The 17,322-nt window shown below is 39.6% G+C and overlaps 1 protein-coding gene and 1 long non-coding RNA gene across 6 annotated transcripts in view; one reads left to right on the top strand and one right to left on the bottom strand.

The window, feature by feature from the left end:
* Il7 (interleukin 7) overlaps positions 1-15,546 on the bottom strand; it is a 42,049-nt gene extending 26,503 nt beyond the window's left edge. Inside the window, exons 1-2 of the mRNA XM_034517296.2 lie at positions 15,411-15,546; positions 9,238-9,371 (exon numbers count right to left, since the gene is read on the bottom strand). Of these exons, the coding sequence (XP_034373187.1) occupies positions 9,238-9,371; positions 15,411-15,420 (144 nt within the window). The 5' untranslated portion in view covers positions 15,421-15,546. The remainder of the gene's footprint in view (positions 1-9,237; positions 9,372-15,410) is intronic.
* The window catches only part of LOC143434040 (uncharacterized), a 100,481-nt gene that overhangs the window by 20,591 nt on the left and 62,568 nt on the right, over positions 1-17,322 (top strand). Inside the window, exon 1 of one of the 5 annotated variants that reach the window (XR_013103201.1) lies at positions 15,186-15,432. The exons of 2 other annotated variants lie outside the window; for them this stretch is intronic. This is a non-coding gene — a long non-coding RNA (uncharacterized LOC143434040). Of the gene's footprint in view, positions 1-15,185; positions 15,433-15,538; positions 15,682-17,322 lie in introns of those variants that run through there. 2 more of the 5 variants (XR_013103200.1, XR_013103198.1) reach the window with 2 other exon arrangements.

The raw sequence follows: 17,322 nt of genomic DNA, 5'->3' as shown, positions 1-17,322 counted from the left end.
TCCCTCTGATTTGATACAGTGCTTGAAGCGGTAAGGGATGGTATGAGAGCTTATGACCCCATCAGAAGCAGTGGTGCTGTTGTATTTCACAGGGCCAACAACAGATCTCTTAGCATCCTAGAATTTCAGGATCCTACTAGCCTGCTTTCATGAATTTTTCATGAATTGCTTGCACTTGATTTGAAAGACATTGCGACAATCCCATCCATGTCTTGCAGTCCAAGAACTGTGACCATCGTTCTACAAATCCCATCGCTACTTTTATTCATCTTTTAATATATTGAAGTTCTCTCTTCTATTCATGGCTTAGGGTTTGAAGTTTATATCACTTGTGTGTATTTAATAGAAACTGGAGAAATTGTGTGTGTGTGTGTGTGTGTGTGTGTGTGTGTGTACATATACATGCTATATGGAAAGGATGTCACAAGTCCCAGCATTACGAACACTTTCTGTGCTAGACCTAAAAGCCTCAAATATCTAGAACCTCCTTGACTCTAGCCACCAGTATTACAACATGTTGTATTATTTACACTTGTTTCCATAAAACCTAAAGACAGTATCTCCCATGGTCTATCTACTTTGACCAAAGCTGATGGTTCAAAAACCACTGGCATCATTGTACTTGTCACCCATGTTTTTCAAAGGAATCCTTCTTGTTTTGTAATCCAAAGACTGCATTTGCCAGTACCACACAAAAACATCAGTATGTTCCTTCCGTAGGAACTGGAGAAGATAATTTTTTTTTTCTGAAGCTTCAGAACCATGTGTATTTCTACAACACCCATTTCTGTCTTGTGGAATCTGGCGACAGTTCTACAGCTTCTGCATCAACAGGACCACGACTGCTCCCAGCACAGGGCCACAGTACTTGGTTCTGTAGTGTCTGATTATATATAACTTGGAAGTCTATGTTATCTGAAAAGATGAACCACTTCATTCATGAGTCAATTCAATCTAGACCATCAAGGCACTCATAGACTCTTTGATGTTGGTGACACCTAAATAAATCACATGTACATTGAACTTGTAATGTCATCTGGACTCAGGCAAATGATCAACTGATACCATCCTTATTTAAATGAAAACATTATTCTCATACAGAAAATACTCAATAAAATAAGTATTTTATTACATGTGCAGACTTTACCGTAGAGACCTAAGGATCATGAAGAGCCAAGAAACTGTGGCTTGGATACCTTCAATGAGAAGAGATTGTTTCTCTAGTAATAGATACCAATTAGAAGGAAATCTATAAACTGTCTGAAAAAAATCAAAATAAGGTAGTTAACGAATCTCAGTGAAATAAAGAGGATGTGAATAGTTGACACAATGAAACGAGAAAAGAAATCTTTATCAAACCATCAGAAATCTTCGAAGTTTTATGACAGAATTCTTCTGCCTTGAATAGAGAGAGAGCAACTTAAAAATAAGTCTCTGAACTTGGAAGACAGAATAGAGAAAACAACAGAAAAAATCCAAAGGGGCATGGCATAGGGGTTTCCTTAGGGGGGGGGTTGGGGGGAAATGGGGATAGGGGATGCCATCTGAAGTGTAAATAAAATATCTAATAAAAAAAGAAAAAAAAGAAAAGAATAAAGAAATATTAAAATATTCAAGAAATCATTAAGAAAACAATTTATGTTACAGAAATTCTAGGAGACCACCTATACATAAAGCATGAAAACATCATTTAACAATATGAAAGCTAAAAAGTCTCCATATCTTCAAATTTGGACTCAGGCAACAAGATCCAAGAAGCTTCAAAATACCCTTACTAGACTCATTCAAAAAAGAGCTTCTCCTGTATAGTTTTGTATGCAGAATGTGAAAGTATGAAACACACAGAATTCAAAACTAGTGCAGGAAAAATGTCACATATAAACTGACACCTAATTAGACTGACAACAGATTTTCCAAAAAAAAAAAAAAAAGAAAGAAAAAAAAAAAAAAAAAAACAACTCATATATGCCAGAAGGAAATAGAAGGAAATATTAAAACTGAGATAAAACCAGCCAGCCAAGACTAATCCATCAAATCTACCATCTGTAAATGAAGGAGAAATATGTCTTTTCTAGAAAGCAAAAACTGGCAGAATTTACCAGCACCAGACCAGAGTCCTTCATAGGAAGAAAAGATGGAAGCTGCCACTCTTAAAATATACCACTGTACAGATTCATAGGCAGAAGAAACACATACAAAAGAAAGAGAATGAAGTCTCGAGGAAATTGCAAAGCACCAAACTACAAGATACTTAAGCGAGGAAGAAAGGAAGGACACACAAGACAATAAGGCAATAGTAAAATGGCTCCTTTTGTCACACCTATAATACCAGTACTTGAAAGCAGAGTGCAGAGGATTATAAATTTGCTGCTTGGCTATATAACTAGAGATATCTTATGAAACATAAAAGGAAAATGACCAAATGATTAAAGGAAGCTTAAATGCATAGATAATAATCTTGAGTGTAAGCACATGTAAGTCACCAATCCAAAGACACAGATTCACAGAATAAGAAACAAAAAACAAGAGCCAAATATACAACTGGAAACCCACTTCATTGGCAAAGACAAGCACAGGGTGAAGTGTTGGAGGAAGATAAACTATGCAAAGAAACAAAAAGCAATGAGGGTTATAACACTTTAATAAAGGAATCAATTAGCAGAATATGTACTAATTATAAACACATATATTTTCAACACTGGACTACCCAATACATAAAGCAAATTCTTATAGACCTAACAGTAGAGACTCACCACAATGCTAGTTAATTAGAGACTTTGACTTTTTTATTTTCACAGCAGGGAAATAATTCAAACAGAAAATCAGCAAGTAAGAATTAGAATTGGATCATGCTGTAGAATAAATAGAGCAATGCATATTTAGAAAAAAATGTCACCCAACAGCAGCAGAGTATACATTTTCTTCCTTGAGACACAAAACATTCTTCAGGATAGATCATATGCTAAGGTTATAAATCAAATATCAAGATTTATTTTTAAAAAGAATCGTATCGCCGGGCAGTGGTGGCGCACGCCTTTAATCCCAGCACTTGGGAGGCAGAGGCAGGCGGATTTCTGAGTTCGAGGCCAGCCTGGTCTACAGAGTGAGTGCCAGGACAGCCAGGGTTACACAGAGAAATCCTGTCTTGAAAAACCAAGAAAAAAAAAAAAGAATCGTATCATATGTCTCTGTAGGGTACAGCCACATTGTTGTTAAGGAGCCCTATTGTTATATATTATTAAGTCTCCACACCTTACAATAATATTACTCTTTCCAAAGCTTAATGTGTCCTGCAAATCATGTTTTCAACCTACTCTGAATTTGTAATCCACAATGTATACCCTTCCCGTTGCCGTGCTGAACTGGATCTGTGATGCATGGTTGCTCTTTTGCCTTATGAAAATATGTCCTCCCAGAAACCTTGATGACTCCACACAATGATTCTACGTGATATATTCTTGTACTCACTGTCATCACCTCCTGTCTAAAAGCCAATTGTTTCCACAGTTTTTTTTTCTATCAACCCTAATGTTTCCCCATAAGAGTCCTCAAAGGCCAATGAAGGGTTGCTTTCTGAAATCCTGATTTAGGGTGAGGCAACCATCTTGCCAGTCTCGTGTCTGCCTCTGAATAAAGCTTGCTTAATAAGACAGTTGTGGAAATGTTTACACCCCCTCAGGTCTGGCAAATACCATGCTAGATTACTAGTAAAATAGCAATATATTTTTTAAAAGGAGTCGTTGTGGCTTTGTAGAGCACAGTGAAATTAAATTAGAAATCAATGGAGAGCAATAGCTATCACAATCTATGAGGTACATTTTTATTTGTTCTTTGTTTATAATAATGAATAACCTAAAAGTAAATCAAAAATTTTAATAGACAACCTAGCAATACACCACAAAGACTCCAAACAATAAAATAAAAAGCAAAATTTTAGTAGAAAATAAGAGCAAAAATAAATAAAACTATAAACCAAAAATTAAGTAAATAAGTTAATATTTTGAAAATATAAACAAATTTGGCAAATGTTTTGTTAGAGAAAAAGAGAGAACAGCTAATAATCTCTGAAATCAGAAATATTAAATAAATTAGAAATTATAGATGGTTATATATAATTTATATACTTATATCTAACCTTTTACATACAATATGTAATATATATATATATATATATATATATATATATATATATATATATATGGAAATACATAAAAGGAGACACTACAACTGATACCACAGAACTATGCAGAAGCACAAGAAAATACTATGAACATCTATATATGAACTAATAGCTGGCCCTACCCAAGGAAATGTTTCAAAGGGAATTCATCTGGGATCATCAAACTAACTTGAAGGAGTCCAATAAAAAGTTTGTACACTGTCAGACTCAAATTATATGGAATACCTATGAAAGCCAATTCTATTTAGACAGAAACGAGATCAATGGCCAGCAGCTAATGAATACAGAATTTCTTTTGAAGTAATGGAATCTGATCTAGATAGGGATGGCAAACAATTATGCATTTTGATTATATTAAATGCAGCTGACTTGTGCTTTTAAAAATGACTGTCATAAATAACCCTTTAGATTTATTTATTTTTATTTTATGGATGTTGGTGCTTTGTATGAGTCTTTATCTGTGTACTATGTCCATGTCTCGTGTCCTGGGGGACTAGAAAAGGGTAGTGGATCCCAGGGAACTAGAATTACAGGTTGATATTAGCCATTTAGGTACTGGAAATCAAACCAGGGGCCTTCTAGAAGAGGATTTAATGCACTTGACCAATGAGTCATCTTTCTACCCTCTCCCACTAATAATATATATTGATATTTATTTATCAATCTGCTTATCTATCTATCTATCTATCTATCTATCATCCATTTGTTTTTTTGAACCAGGGTTTTTCTGTGTTGCCCTGGCCTTCCTGGAATTTGCTCTGTAGCCTCAAACTCAAATTCTCTGCCTCTGCTTTCCAAGTCCTGGGATCCTGGGGACCTGGAATTATAGATGGATGTTATCCATGTGGGTGCTGGGAATAAAGCCAGGGGCTTTAAGGAAGAATAATCAGTGCACTTGAGCATTGAGACTTGTTACCAGTTAGCCTCCTATCCAAATAATATACTAAACAAACAAGTAATTTGTAACTAGAAATTAAAGAAATGTGAATTAAAATAAATAGTGGAGACTAGAAAGACAACTCAACAGTTAAGAACACTATCTGATCTTGCAGAGGAGTCAGGTTTGGTTCTGAGCATTTGTTCATGTGACTTACAGCCTGTGCCTCCAGCTCCAGGGGACACAATCCCCCATCTGATCTCTACAGTTACCCAGATGCACTTACACTACTCACACAAAGACACCTACAAATAAACATTAATAAAAAGAAACGTGCTGAGAGCATCTTTCTTTTTTAAGAATTTGCATAGGAAGAGACCAAAGTCATACGAAGCAGTCTATGTACATCAGCACTACTGAAGTCCCCCTCAGAAGCAAATCCTAAAATCTGTCAAGGTTTTAGTATGCTCAGCGTGACAAAATGTACTCTGCAATCCTGTTGGTAGTGCCAATTCTGTGTGAATTTTTCTTCTCTTTTTCTCAGATTAAAAGCAACTATCTTCATGAATTAGTTAAATAAATCTCTTTCATTAAATTTTCAACAATATCTTTGTTCCTGCCTCTCTTCTTCCCCTCCCCCATTTCTTTCCATATTTTCTTTGGATATGTTGCTTTGCTCATTAACTGTTGTTGAAAGACTACTATTTATTTCTGTGCACAAGATTAAATCAGTCATATCTTCTTATGAAAATGATCAATTTAATGTATTCAATATCCAAATATCATGAAATATAAAATGTGGAAATTACTGTTTAGTGGGCACCCTTTTCTCTGTCTGTCAGTTAGCAAATGGCATAGAATTTTGTGGGCCAGGTTTCAGCAACCACTTATCATTTTCTACACCACTACAAGAGGCAAAACGTTTTCTCAAGATATCATCCCACATCAATGTTAAGTATTGTAGATGAGAGGGACCTTAAGCAATGTCTTATGAATACTTAGAAGGGAGTTTGTTCATCACATAAGGCTTCATTCTGACTAAAAAGATAAGATTATTTATTAAATCAACCTTACACAATAATTTTTTACATGTTACTTTATTGTCTTTATGGAAACCCCAAAGAAATATCTTTAGTAACAAACTCCTGGAACAAAGTAGCCATTTTAAAAAAAAAGATTGCAAAATACAAGGTCAACAAAGAGAAACCAAGTGGCTGTGTATGAACCAGCAATGAATAATTACAATTTAAAATGAAAACCAGCATTATTTAGAGCCCGACTAATGTATGGACTATATAATTCTATCAGTTATGGGTGAGATCTGTATGTGTGTGAATACAGAACTCTGAAGAAAGAAATCAAAGTAAGGCATAATCACCCAGAGAGACATCTCATGGCAATGGCTAAGAAACTATTTTAAAGATGTAGATTCATAGGCCTCAGCAAATAAGATGTATAGACGACAATAAGATATTGCATACATTATAACGGGGAATTTGACTCACATGTCTAAGTGAAATAATCAAGTTTAAAAGGTTGACATAAGAACATGATTGCAGATTCTTGCCAAGCAGCCCCAAAAGCTCTTGACCTCTCCCCCTTTTTTATTTCATAAAAAAAGACTGAGCATGTCTTAGGTTGTCATGCCAAGAATGCTTTTCTTACTCGTTGTGGCTTATCAAAAGCAATGCACTTCTGTCTTAGGTTGGTAAGGTTCTGCAGAATCTTACCCATCCTTGGATTGCCAGCCTGTTAATTTAATAACTCTATGTGGGGGATCCATTTTCCGTTTCAAGCCATGTACTTTGGCTGCCAACATGTTGATGTTGTTAAAGACAAGCTTTAACAAGATGGGCAGGAATAAAAGTATTCCCAGGACAAAAAGGGCTAGCATGATCAAGCTATATATGCCATTCTTAAAGCATGACCAAAATAGAAATACTAAACTCAGGCCATGGGTAATATTATCAGCAGTATCTGCCACACCAATGCTCAGCGGAGCAGCATTCTTTAAATTCATAAGCTCACTATGTAAAGTTAAAACATCCAGAGAGGTGTTAGACTAATGCCAAATACACTGCAAGTGTCTTTAACCTTTTTCCTAATTATAATGACTACCACTGTAAATTTTAGAACTAAGGTGAATTCAATGACACCTGAGATAGCTCCTTGGCAAGAATCTGACATTGGCCAAAGACAAGGAAGTGGGCTTCAGGAATTTGACATTAGGCTAGAACAAAGAAGTAATTTCAGGCAGGGATCTAAATATTAGGCTAGAAAAAGGAAGTAAGCTTCAGACATGAAAATGACTTTGGGCTAGGACAGGGAAGTCGGCTCAGATATTTTGGTCATCCTGAGAAGCCCTTAGAAACAGTGATCACAAGAGTGTTCTTGGAACTTATGTTTACTGCCTTGCTTGTTCTTTTGATTATTTTGTGTTCATTGTCTTGCTTGTTCCTTGACTATTTGCATCTATTGTATTGCTAGTTCCTTATCCTAGAACTGACCTTAATACTTGCATGTAATTGAAATAATATAAAAACAAAAAGGGAGGGGGGATGGGATAGGGAGTTTCTAGGGAGGAAAAATGGGGAAGGGGGATGACATCTGAAATGTAAATAAATAAAATATCCAATAAAAATTCTGTCAAAACGTCTTCAAGAAAGGAAGAAGAAGAGGAAGAGGAAGAGGAAGAGGAAGAGTGTTGGGCCTTGGACGAGGTAACTCCGTTTAACCTGTTACCTTCAGTCACATAGGGCACAGGTAGAGGGCGTGATTAACAAGTCTCTACCTCCAGAGATTTAAATATTAATGAATTATCAAAAGGCCAGGGGCGTAGCTAATTAAGTTATTCCCTCCCCTTTCTCCCTTGCCTATAAGACTGGTCTCCCCTGGCTTTTGGCGGGGGAAGCACGTACCAGTTGCACCCATTCACCATGCCATGAACAATAAAAGCTTTGGAAAACCGGACTCCACGTGTCCATGGTCTCTCCGCCTGATTCCCAGCTTTTGGAACCCTGGAACCTTGCTGATGCAGCCACCGGCCCGCCCACCGACAGCTGTGTGAATGTGGGATCCTCCGCTGGCGGCGCGGAAAGTCCTGATGCCGGACCACCCTGAGACTCTGTCACTGGACTCCCTTCCCCCCGCCCGCGAGATTTTTCCCCACAGAAGAGGAAGAGGAAGAGGAAGAGGAAGAGGAAGAGGAAGAGGAAGAAGAAGAAGAAGAAGAAGAAGAAGAAGAAGAAGAAGAAGAAGAAGAAGAAGAAGAAGAAGAAGAAGAAGAAGAAGAAGAAGAAGAAGAAGAAAGGAACACAATTGCAACTGCTTACCATTCCAGGAAAACCTCAAAGGATAGGAAGTAGGTTAGTAGATGCCAAGGATTCAGGGGAGGGCAGGAAAGATGGGTTGGTTGAAGATGGGATGGGGGAGGGGACATCAAGGAATCCATGGAGTGTGATACTATGCTGATATGTCCTAGCCAATGAATTACATAACAGAGAATAAAACCTAAGATCAGTACAGACCAGTACATTAGTGTCAGCTCATCTACTGCAACACATCCACTACATTATAATGCCTGGAATGGCAGTGGCAAGGAGTACACGGAGCTTTTGCACATTTCCTCAAACATTCCACACTGAAAATCTTCACAATATAAAACCCATTATTTATGGAGATAATCTATTCACAGGAAGTGAGCATTAACTTAGAGAAAAATTATATGCTTTACACAGTAAAAACAATATACATGGATTTACATACACCCATACACATTGAGATAAAATAGCTATGTGTTACTTTTCACCCCAATTTTCAGATGTTATATTCCATTTTTTTTTTTTTTTTTGGCTCCTAATGTAAAGCACATTCCAGGATGAATAGGATAAACAGGAGACAAACAAATACAAGGAATGATGATGAATTCCACTTATTTAGAAGAAAATGGAACCAGGTCATAAACTGATAGTGTTATTTTCTAGGAACGATGTATTCCTAAAGGACAGAGTAATGTCACCCATGAAGGGGCACAGTTCCTCGTTCACTCTATTCTATGCCATATTTGACTCCTTTCTTGTCAGTAAGTACAATGGATATATGATAATAGAACTGCATACCAAAAGTATATTTCAAATTTCCCAGTAAGTGAGAATGTAAGAAAACCAAAACAAGCACGTACCAATTCATCGATGCTGATCATCAGCACGCTCTCATATGCTTTACCTTCTTTGTCTTTAATGTGGCAGTCAGATGATGTGACAGGCAGCAGAACAAGGATCAGGGGAGGAATTCCAAAGATATATCTAAAAGAAACTGAACCCAACAATTGATGAGCACTGGCTAGATGGCCCAGCCATGAGGTTGTGTCTTACAGTGGGATCGAACACCTGTATCTAATAATTTAAAAAGACATCTCAATTCTAACAAAGCATAGAAAGAGCTATACAATGAAACTGATCACAATTAAGGCAGTACAGCAGCCGGGCTAGGATTAGGATTTTTGTTTGGTGTGTAAGTTATATCCACACTTATGCAGAACAGCTAGGATAAAATTAGATTTCCGAGATATCTGATGGGGAGGGGTGACAGCTTTGTAGTGGCATTTATGTTAAACATTCTTGAAAGAAAACATATCTACAATAAAAGAAGTATGTTATGGTTTACTAAACATATCTTATTTTAATATATATGAAATGTGTCATGTAAATGTTTAGTTAAACGGAAACCATGGTCCCCATGAAGGCAAATCCAGTCCTTCTCTAGAAGAGCGACACAAAGTGGGGCCACCTCTTTGGTGCTTGCACCATGGTGATTCTTTGTAATGATAGACTTTACAGAGTTTTACCTTCCCCTTATCTGATCATGTTAAATCATGTTTGAAAACTCTTTTTCTTATGTCATTATTTTGTGTATCTATTTTCCTGAAGACCTAGATTCTGTTTAAGCATAGCTCTCTTTAAATTCCTCCCATGTTAGGAAAAGCTCAAACAAAAGACTCAACTCAGGACCTTTCAGCCGATGGTTTATAACTACATTTGGTAAGTTCTGCTAATCACAGTGAACTCTTTAATTAAAATGGAGGAAATTCTAAATGGAATCACTTGGAGTAAATAATTAAGATGGAAACCATTAAAACTACCTATTTCTTCATGAGTCCACATATCTTGCTTTCATTTTTCCATGAACTCAGTTATATTGATAATATACTTATCATGATTTTCCCAAATTAAGATTACATCATCCTAGTCTTCAGCATTTTATTTGCATCTTCTCTATTTAAGATTCTAAACAACATTTCTCTAAACCCAAGGAATTGACATTGGAAACAGCCTAAAGAATGTAAAGGATATTATAAGGATGCAATCTATTATACTATTATCCATGGTATTAAAAAGGAAGGCATATCCACCATAAATTATCATCTGAGTACCAATGTTTCTACAAATAAAGAAAGAGTCCCAAATTAGGACTATCTCAGACTTTGAGCCCCAAACACCTTTGGTCTATGACCTGGCTTCAGTAAATGGCCACCAGAGAGCATTCTTGATATTACCATAAATTTCTGCTGATATGTGGGCAAATTGTCTGAATCCCCCCTGTCCAGGTTTGTTGGGAGCAGCAACCTTCTCCCTTCCTCTGTAGCCAATATTCCATGACTCAGCTTTTACTAGCAAGGATGGTCAATCCAGCAGAGCCCTTGCCTCCAAGGACTTGGATCTCAAACTCAAATCCCCTCCATTGACGGAGCCCTGCCTCCCTCCCAGTTCTTTCCTTCGATACACTCACCCCTTTTAACTGCAATGGTTGCTGCAAACCAGGTTGCTAATCTAATCCTTCTAAAGTATGTATGGATCACTTGTCTGGGAATTCAATTCTAAATTCTGGAATCCTATTCTTTAGCCTGCTACGTGTTCCTACTAGCACCTTGCTACCTCCTCTTCATCCAGGAATGGATTCATTAAATTTTCTAAGTAACAATCAACCAAATGTTCCTACACCATGCATCCGGACGAGCACGACTCCACCTGCTCCCAACTCTCCTACCCCACACCATCTGTCTTCAGCAGAAAGTAGCTGGATCTGAATCGGCATCCTATACCCAAAGAGATCGGGATGTTAGTCTGGAGCCCTCACTTATCTCCTGCACTAGCTGGGAAACCACTCTTGGAAGCTGCTCTTTTTTTCCCCATCCCTGCCTGTACAAGAAAACCCCCCACCCCCTGCTTGGAAAAAACCTCTAGGCTACCACACCATCACTCCTCATCCCTGAGTTTCCTGCAACACACCCAAGATTGCCCACCCAGGGGCTCAGTTTTTGACCATGTATGGACATCACCCCAGCTCCTTGCTGGCACAGCACCGCTCCCTGTGTAAGCTCTGTACAACCTCCTTGCTTTAGCCTGGATGTATGACTTCATTGACCTCCACCTGTGAGATTGGTGAACCCACCGGAGAGCAGAGTCCTAATAGACTGTCTTTATCTACTTTTAATCTGACCCAATCTGGCCTATATCTGCTTCAAGAGGGAAAGAAAATGCCCATCACTTTTACACACTCATAATCAGTTGATAACATCTTGTCTGCTGCTATTCTCTTTGAAAGGCACTTTCTCATTATATCACTCATCTAGTCTTCACACAGGTATCAATTACTACTCAATTGTATCATAGCCATCTAAATTTTATAGCAACATGCTTTTTATTTCATCATTTGCCTCATAGGTCTCCAAAAGTTATGGTTTGGAGGGGACCAGACAAACAAAAGAGATAGAAGATGTGACTTGAACCTAAAGAAGAAAGTGATGATGTCATTGGTGAAAAGAGATTAAATTTACATCTATATCTAAAGGTCATTTCAAAGGTCCATTTTCTATGTTTTAACAAGTTCACTTGTTTTACTTTCTAAGAGTGCCAGTTTTCTTCTTCTTGCCAGTTTTCAGAAATATGTGCTTCCCAGATTCATGTGAACTTACAACTGGTTGGGCAGCACGTTCTCAGTACTTCACAGAGTTGCTTTGATGGAATATTCTTTGCATGTGTGTGCTATGTGAAATTTTCAATTCTAAACTATTCTTACACCTGTAGACTATTTCAATTAAGTAACCAAGTAATTAAGTAAAACAGCTGCTGACAGACAAGAGCAGTCCACCACATATGTTAATATATTATAATATATATATACATATATATGTGTATATATATATATATATACAAGGAGAGTTTAGAGTACAGAGAACTGAGGATTTTGTGTGTCTGACTAAAGCTGAGTTTCATTTCAAAATCTTGTCCATGATCTCTAAAACGAAAGCCTTCAAGGCTCTTTTAATATACAATGCATATCTCATGGCATCCTGACTCTACCATCAGTAGTTTGTACTTTGTTCTGTGATTACAGTTATTTCTTCCATATACAAGCACAGTAACAAATTAAGATTTTTCTGGTTTGAAGGTTTACTTAACATTGTTGTCCTAGTGGCACCGGAATTCAGCATTTTTCATTGTTTGCCACTTTGGTTTTTATAGCACACTCCTCTACCTCCCCTGAACTCTTCATTAGGTCACAGATAACACAAACTGTAGAAGCATTACAAGACAAGTGTTGGCTTGTAGTATTGTCTTTAAGTCTCTCACAGGGTTTGAAACTGGAGAATTTGTTTTCAGTGGGGAATTTGGTTAAACCAGAATGATAGCTGTCTAAAAATTCTTGTTGGTTTTTAATGTAAGCCAAATAATACATTCAATCTTCAACTGCTTAAGTTATGAGGTCAAAGTGGACATAATAAAATTGGTTTCCTCAGTGCATTGTATCCAGTCATCTATCAGTTTCTTTTAGGTTTTGACATTACAAAGTAATTATTTTATTTCTTTGATCCATTTCTTTCCCCAAACCTTCATATATGTCCTTCCTTGCTCTATTTCAAATTCATGACCTATTATTTTTTAAATGTTGTGCTTTATCTATCTACCCATCCGTCTGTCTGTCTGTCTGTCTATCGATCTATGTATCTACCTTCCTAAATACATAACTACAACCTGCTCAGTTTGTATAATCCTACTCGTATATATGTTTTCAGGGCTGACTGTTTGGATAAACAATCTGTATGCTCCTCTCTGGGGAGGTCTATTTCTCCCACTCTCAGCAGTTCTTAGTTGGCTGTAATTCTTTGTCTAGGGTTGAGGCCTTGGGGACTTCCCCCATAATCTTTAAGAAATGTTCTTTCAGTGTCCTTTCCTAAGTCTATTTCATTTGACAATTCAATTCTATAGCCACTTCATGATGCTTATATACAGGTCACTAGCACTTTACAATAGAGAATCTGGAGCCCAAAGAACAGTTCTCCAAAACAATGTTTTTGGGGAAGGCAGGAGTCACATCTGGTGCTCTGGTTGCAGTGTCTAGGGGTTCAGCTGTTAGCTACTGAATCACACTTCCTACAGCACAACTGTGTTTAACGATAGTGAGAGGAAGTACAAAAAAAATTCATTGTCTTCTGCATGAACTTCACTAGGGTGCTTCCTGGCCAAGCTCTGAAACTACAGCAGATGCTCCTATTTCAAGGAAAAGTGTAAATATTTTGACATATTATAAAGTTATCTAAGAGTCAAGATAACAACACTTCATACCCATGGGCCGTGAGACTGGTTTTACAAAAGAACTTTCCATTTTTGTTCAATAAGTGAACCGAGGTGAAATTTCTAATTCCCCTTTACAGAATCTGGCTCTTCAGGCTTTCTCTGTATTCTCAAGGCTCCGTTGCCCATTATTTTCTTTTATAAGTATCAAACATAATGTATGCTGATTCTTAATGAGGCAGCACAGCTGAGGACCAGAGTGAAACCTTGTCTACTGGATGCCCCAGCATAACAAGGTGAAAACTTAAGACTAGCGCAGCACACAGCCTTGATGGAGTTTATGCCTCTAGTGAATTTTGGAACGAAAATGAAAGAAAGTAAGCCACTCGTTTTAACTATCAAGAGTTTAATATTTTCTTTACTAACACCTTTGCGGCATGACTGATATAGATGTATCTCAGGGGGGAAAAAACTCCTTGTTTAAATTACACCTTTGCTTTCCTTTGTCCTGCTATCGCTCCAGATTGTAGGTAATCCAAGGATTAAAGTCGGGAGTGACGCAGAAAGAAGCAATTTCAGAACCCAGGGCATTGCAAAGGAAACAGAGATACAGAGCTTCTAATTGTACAGTAAACTCCTGGAGGGGCACCCTGGCAAACAGCCTCCTGTCATTTCCTTGGGCAGTCTCTCAGGTCTCCACACCTTTTAATTGGTTTCTGACAAGTACTCCCTCATATGTCGGTTTTGGGTTCCCTAGTACCTAAGAGAGGGGAAGTAATTGGATATCTAACAGCGGGCAGAAAACCAATGCCATGAGGCTGCAAAAGGAAAGAGCCTTAGACTGCCTCCTGAACCCCCACAGGTTCTCTTGCTTGAGGAAGTATTTAAAACATTTGCATTTCCTTAGGTAGACCCCCTCTCCTCACACTCTCCATCCTGTTCTCTTCTCCTCTCTTACAGCATTTGTACTAGTTCTAGCTTCAAGTGGATTCCAGCCCCTGTCAATTCTATTCTTGTCCGTTTTAAATCCTTATTTACTTCAAACTGATGCAAGCCTATTAGATTTGATCAGGGGGCTAAGAATTTGTACTCATGGGTACTTATAGTTCTGCCTCCCTTATGTAGCAAATACATAGAAGAAAAAGAATCTGGCCTTTTGCAATCTCAGCCCTAGGACTTGGGTTCCCAGCAAACAAGGCAACTTACAGCCTGGATCGGAAACTCCCAGACTTGCTGAGCGGAGAAGAGGGGGTTTTCCAATGATCTGTCCTTTAGGGTTTAAAAGCGCATCCCGGGAGCGACTCTTTCATTCTCTATGAAGTTCTGAGCTGAGAGCCCAGGGACTCCCTGAACCCAGCCAGAAAGCCTGTGAGTAACTTTGCACAGTCAGGAAGCCGGGAAGCGCTGCTTTGAAGAGTTACTGGATAGGGACAGTGTGCGGCTGATAGCCATTGACTACTGAGTCTTGGCTGCAGGGGGCCACCGCGTTGCGGCTCGGCATTGAAGCTCTGGGTCCGGGGATCTGAAAACCGACTCTAGAACTGCTCCTCCCCGCCCGCCCAGGGTTGTACGCCCAGGTGCCAATGGCTCTGGGCCACCGAGTTCAGCGCGGGTAGTGGCTGACCATGGGAGAGGCCATGCTCTCAGCCGGTCCAAAGTGCAAGGCCGGGCTATTCCCGGACGTGCGGAGGCTCGGGGGCGGGTGGCACGTCCCGGAATGTCCCAGAGTCCCCGGCGCGCTAGGCGCACCTACTGGTGCGCACCAGAGAGCAGCGCTTACCATGGAACATGGTCTGCGGGAGGTGGGTGTAGTCATGATGACTGGGACTGCAGCAGGAGCGGGCTCTCACCACTCATAATCACGCCCAGGACCCCGGTCATCCGCCGAGTGGCCGCAAGCCGGTGCTGGGCAGGGCAGTCCAGGAAGCTGACTCCTCTCACCCACGCCACGCCTGGTCCATCCATCCCAGGAGGGCCGCGTGCATCACCGGCCACCCAGGCGCTCTGGCTTTGCCATAACTTCCGTAAGATCTGCCGGCAGAGTAAGCAGGGTACTTTCAGTTTCTACTTTGCGCTGGGTCTTCAGGTTCAATGTTTGGGTTTATACCCTCAGCGTCTTCCCCATGCACCTGGACCAGGATCAGTGGTTGCTGCAAATTTCGAAAGTACCTTAGGAGAAGGCAGCTGGCCTTCTGGAACAGAAAGGTTCGGCTAGTAGGCTTTCCAAATGACTTCTAACCGCTTTGGCAACTCTGGGAGACTAGGAGCTAAAACCACCGGTTACTAATGTGTGCACAGGAGCCACAGATGTGCAGCAGAGAAAGCTCCCTATTGCAAGTCAGTTCCACTGAGGAGGCGTCGCTGCTTCTGCCGCCAATGTGGCTGACGGTTGCCAAGTCATCTTTAAAAAAAAAAAGGAAGTGAAGGATGATTAAGAGGGTCACGCCCTCTCCTCCTCTAGGCTCCCTAGTTTTTTTCCTCTGTGTCTTCTGTGCAACGCACCTGCTCAGGTGGGACTTTAAGAACAAATAATTCTTGTGAGTCCACTCAGTCTAGTATATAAGTGGTAGTTTCAGAAAAGCAAAACTCGTATTAGTTGGGGTGAAATAGAAGTTATGCATAGTAACTAACTTCCACAGGTATCTCCTGACATGGCTAATATTGTTTCATTAAAGTTTTTGTTTTGTTTTGTTTTGTTTTTGTAATAGGCCTGAATTATCTAGTATCTGCTCTATGCCAGCACTGTTGGTCAGGAATTTACATGTATTTTGGCATCTGGAGTTTTCTGTGAGGCATTCCGGTTTCTTATCTGCAGTTGAAAGATACACACGGGAACAGAGGCTTCCTTAAGTAACAGAGCTAAGTTCACATGGCTGAATTTGGATAAAATCCACCTGCAGTCTGGCTTCAGAGTCTGCTTGGAATCTCTTGTGTAAGAGAACTCTATGAATAATGGACTATAGGAGTAGACTAGGAAGATGATCTGTGGTTGTAGGCATGCCGGTAACCCTCTGGGGAACCTCAGGAAGGTGGCTGGGGTTTGTGGTTCCCATACTGACATCTGTACGGGAGCTTCAGATTCTGTAGTGGTGTAACAGTGAAAAGAGGCAGAGAGAAAGGAGCGAGACAGGGACTGTCTGTGCATGAAAGTGTGGAATAGGAGTTCTAACCCGGCACTGGTCTGTGGACTCTGCCGGGACTCTTGCCATATTCAATGTAAAACCTGTGGTTTTAGTGCACTTCCAAAATAAACCCTACCTGGAGACTGCAGGGCTGTTTAAGGACCTCTGTTGTCTCTCTCGCCTACAACAACCTTTCATTCTTCTCAAAGCATCAGGAGAGCTGATGATACTTGTCATCCTCACTGCAGCCACTGGCCTGTCCTCTCTGTTCTCCAGACAGCTCCGTTCCACGGACAAGGGTTCTCTAGAATAGGATGAGACTCCAGTGTTGCAGTATGGCAGGATCGAGGAGCTATGAGGGTGAGAAAGCGCTTCAAGGATGAACATGGGAGAATGCTCACAAAGGGAAGGAAATAGAGGAAAGAGAAAGAAAACAGGGAAGAGATGGCAAAGGACATCAGGAAACTGAGCCTCGAGGGGAAAAGCACACACTTCCAAAAATGTCACGGAAACTCAGATGTGAAGATAAGAAGTAGCCGGAGATGAGGCTACAGGGACAGTTGATTAATT

This window comes from Arvicanthis niloticus, chromosome 13 (assembly GCF_011762505.2).
Source record: "Arvicanthis niloticus isolate mArvNil1 chromosome 13, mArvNil1.pat.X, whole genome shotgun sequence".
In the NCBI taxonomy this organism is placed as follows: Eukaryota; Metazoa; Chordata; class Mammalia; order Rodentia; family Muridae; genus Arvicanthis; species Arvicanthis niloticus.
The sequence above is the reverse complement of the archived record's forward strand: the minus strand, read 5'-3'. Positions and strand labels throughout refer to the sequence as shown.